Source organism: Panulirus ornatus, chromosome 59 (genome assembly GCF_036320965.1).
Source record: "Panulirus ornatus isolate Po-2019 chromosome 59, ASM3632096v1, whole genome shotgun sequence".
Classification (NCBI taxonomy): Eukaryota; Metazoa; Arthropoda; class Malacostraca; order Decapoda; family Palinuridae; genus Panulirus; species Panulirus ornatus.
This window is the reverse complement of record NC_092282.1, coordinates 12,306,487-12,308,986: the sequence shown is the minus strand read 5'-3', so window position 1 is coordinate 12,308,986 and position 2,500 is coordinate 12,306,487. Positions and strand designations below refer to the sequence as shown.

The following is a 2,500-nucleotide window of genomic DNA, read 5'->3' as shown; positions in this document are numbered from 1 at the left end:
TCAACTGACTGTTATATTCTCTCTTGTGTCTCCCCTGATGATGTGATTATCACACGAAAGTGCACTTGGGAACTTTTTGTGTTTCATTTTCCCCGTGGACTCATAGGAATATATATATATATATATATATATATATATATATATATATATATATATATATATATATATATATATATATATATATATATATATATATATATATATATTCATATCACACCCACACCAAAATTCTCGTCGGGAATCACCGGCCATTCTAGAACCAGGAAGCCAGACAGTCGTAGACATAGACTGCACTTCTTATGACCATAAGGGGATTTCCAGAGTCCTTAGGAAATGTAGACTTCCTTACCACTTGAGCGTCGGGCGCCGAGGTAGGATCGCCCGGAGCCTTTTACTTCGTGCTATCGCTGACCTGACCGAGGGAACTTTACAGATACGTTGGGCATAAGAGGACATTTCTCCTGGAAGAACTGCTTTGTATTCTCTTTGCAATTGTCTCTGTGTATTAGACGGTAAAACTGCGACAGTTAAAAGTGGGCTCTTGATATCTTATCTCGCTACGTTCCTGTAGCAAGTGGATAATCACTCCGACAAGCGATATGTTTACCCATTGTCATAAAATTCATTGAAACATATACCTACTATTACTCCTAGAGTCCTATATAGACCTTGATCATTCAGAGTCTCATATCCTTCTCTTCGTTCACCAATGCATCTTTCCAATTGTAAGGGGGGGTCACTGATGATATTTCTCCCCTGTGTGACTCTCTGGGATTTTTTGGGTTATCTTTTGTCGTAACCTTCAGCATCATCAAAGCCTCTGACAGTGTATGGCTTCAGTCCTTGCTTACTGAATCCCTCGTCTTTAGCATGCTTCTACTTATCTTTGTTCTCTGATGCATATCTTTCATTCTAATCGCTTCATTGTGGTAGTGTTTGATACTAAATCTGTTGATACTGGTGTCCTTCAAGGCTCTTTCCTATCACCTACACTCTTTCTTTATCTCCATAAATCATCTACTTTGTATCAGTTATTCTATTCTTTCTTCAATTCTCGTTCCTTCCCTCCTCACTCAAACACTCGTTCTACTATCTCGTATTCTGCAAGTTTATGAATGTGTCGCAGACCTAAGGCTTGGACCCTTGGCACATGACTGGCAGCTGCTTCCCATAGTTTCAGTTTTTGGAGCCCAGCCGCGCAAAGGATAACCATTATGATACCTCCTTCCTTCAAACTGCAAAGGTGTGAAATATCATGATGGCTTATGTCTTTCCATCCCTTTTATAGTACCCTCTTCTGATACCAATCCTTTTGCAAAGCTAGGGTTTCTAAGCATGTAACGAACTGATAGTCTTTTTTTCTTGAATTCTTGAATCGTGCTTCATATTTTGCTATGCATGCAAGATTTGCCAGTAAGCAGCAAAAGTATAAATCCCACCAGGCGCCTTAATACTCTAACAATATCCAGCTTTAGTGTGATGTTGTGGTGCATCTTGCTATGTTTATACTCGTAGAGAAATGCTGAAAACTCGTTCTAGTTACACATACTATCTATATCAGATGCATGTTTTACCAAGATGGGGTTAGTACATTTGGAAACAAGAGTAAATATGTGATAAATGAGTTAAGATATTGTACTGTGATATCTTCTTCCTTAGAATTAAAAAAAGAAGGCAAAGTTCTCCGACAGAGTTTATAACATGATACTTCGTCAAAGAGAAACATGAGGAAATGAGATTGGGACAATCATAGGCAGGAGGTAGGATCATACACGGTGGATTGTTAGAGTCTGTAGTCGTACTTACCGTCATGGGGGCTGTAGATATTGAGGTAGAGACAATCTTCACTCTGGTGCTGCAGTAGGGGTCTGAAAGCGGCCAGCTGGGCGGCGCGGGCGGGTGGCAGATCGCCGTCCTCAGCATCCACCAGCGGCTGAGGACACACTGGCGGGAGTTCAGTGCATCGCCGCACCCCCTCCCACGGCAATGGGCTGCTGGTGGGAGTGAAGCGACCATCTCCCATGGGCGGAGATGCGTAGGGTACTCCAAGGAAGACCTCGACGGGCCGGAGTGGGTGTCTAGCGTGGTGACGGATGAAGCCCTGTACTTTGCCGTACTTGCTGTTCACCAGGCGACTTAGCACTTGGTCTGGTTGGCCGCCACTCACCACTGCGCTCACCACCACAGCCCACACCACCCACGTCAGGCTCATACTTATTGGTAGGCCACGCCCTCGTCACGCCCACGCAACGTCCAGGGCGCGGAGGGAGGACCTCAGGTGCTGGATGGACGGGCGGACGCCGAGTCTTCGAGCCATCATCGTCCCTGTGTCGTGGATCATGGCTGATCAACCATCTTCACCCCCGGCTCCCAACACTCATCCCCGCTCGTAAACCGCCCAGGCCTTCACTCTACACTTTTACAACGGCTCGTAAAACTTGGCCTCACCCACGCACCCTCCCAACACTTCCAAACAAACCCTGATGAGAGATCATCATGG

At 44.9% G+C, this 2,500-nt stretch overlaps 1 protein-coding gene across 1 annotated transcript in view; it reads right to left on the bottom strand.

Moving 5' to 3' along the window:
• Positions 1–2,500, bottom strand: part of LOC139767352 (neuroligin-4, X-linked-like) — a 122,085-nt gene that overhangs the window by 40,421 nt on the left and 79,164 nt on the right. The window contains exon 2 of the mRNA XM_071696677.1: positions 1,807–2,500. This exon is cut by the window's right edge and continues 224 nt beyond it. Coding sequence (XP_071552778.1) covers positions 1,807–2,212 — 406 coding nt within the window. The 5' untranslated portion in view covers positions 2,213–2,500. The remainder of the gene's footprint in view (positions 1–1,806) is intronic.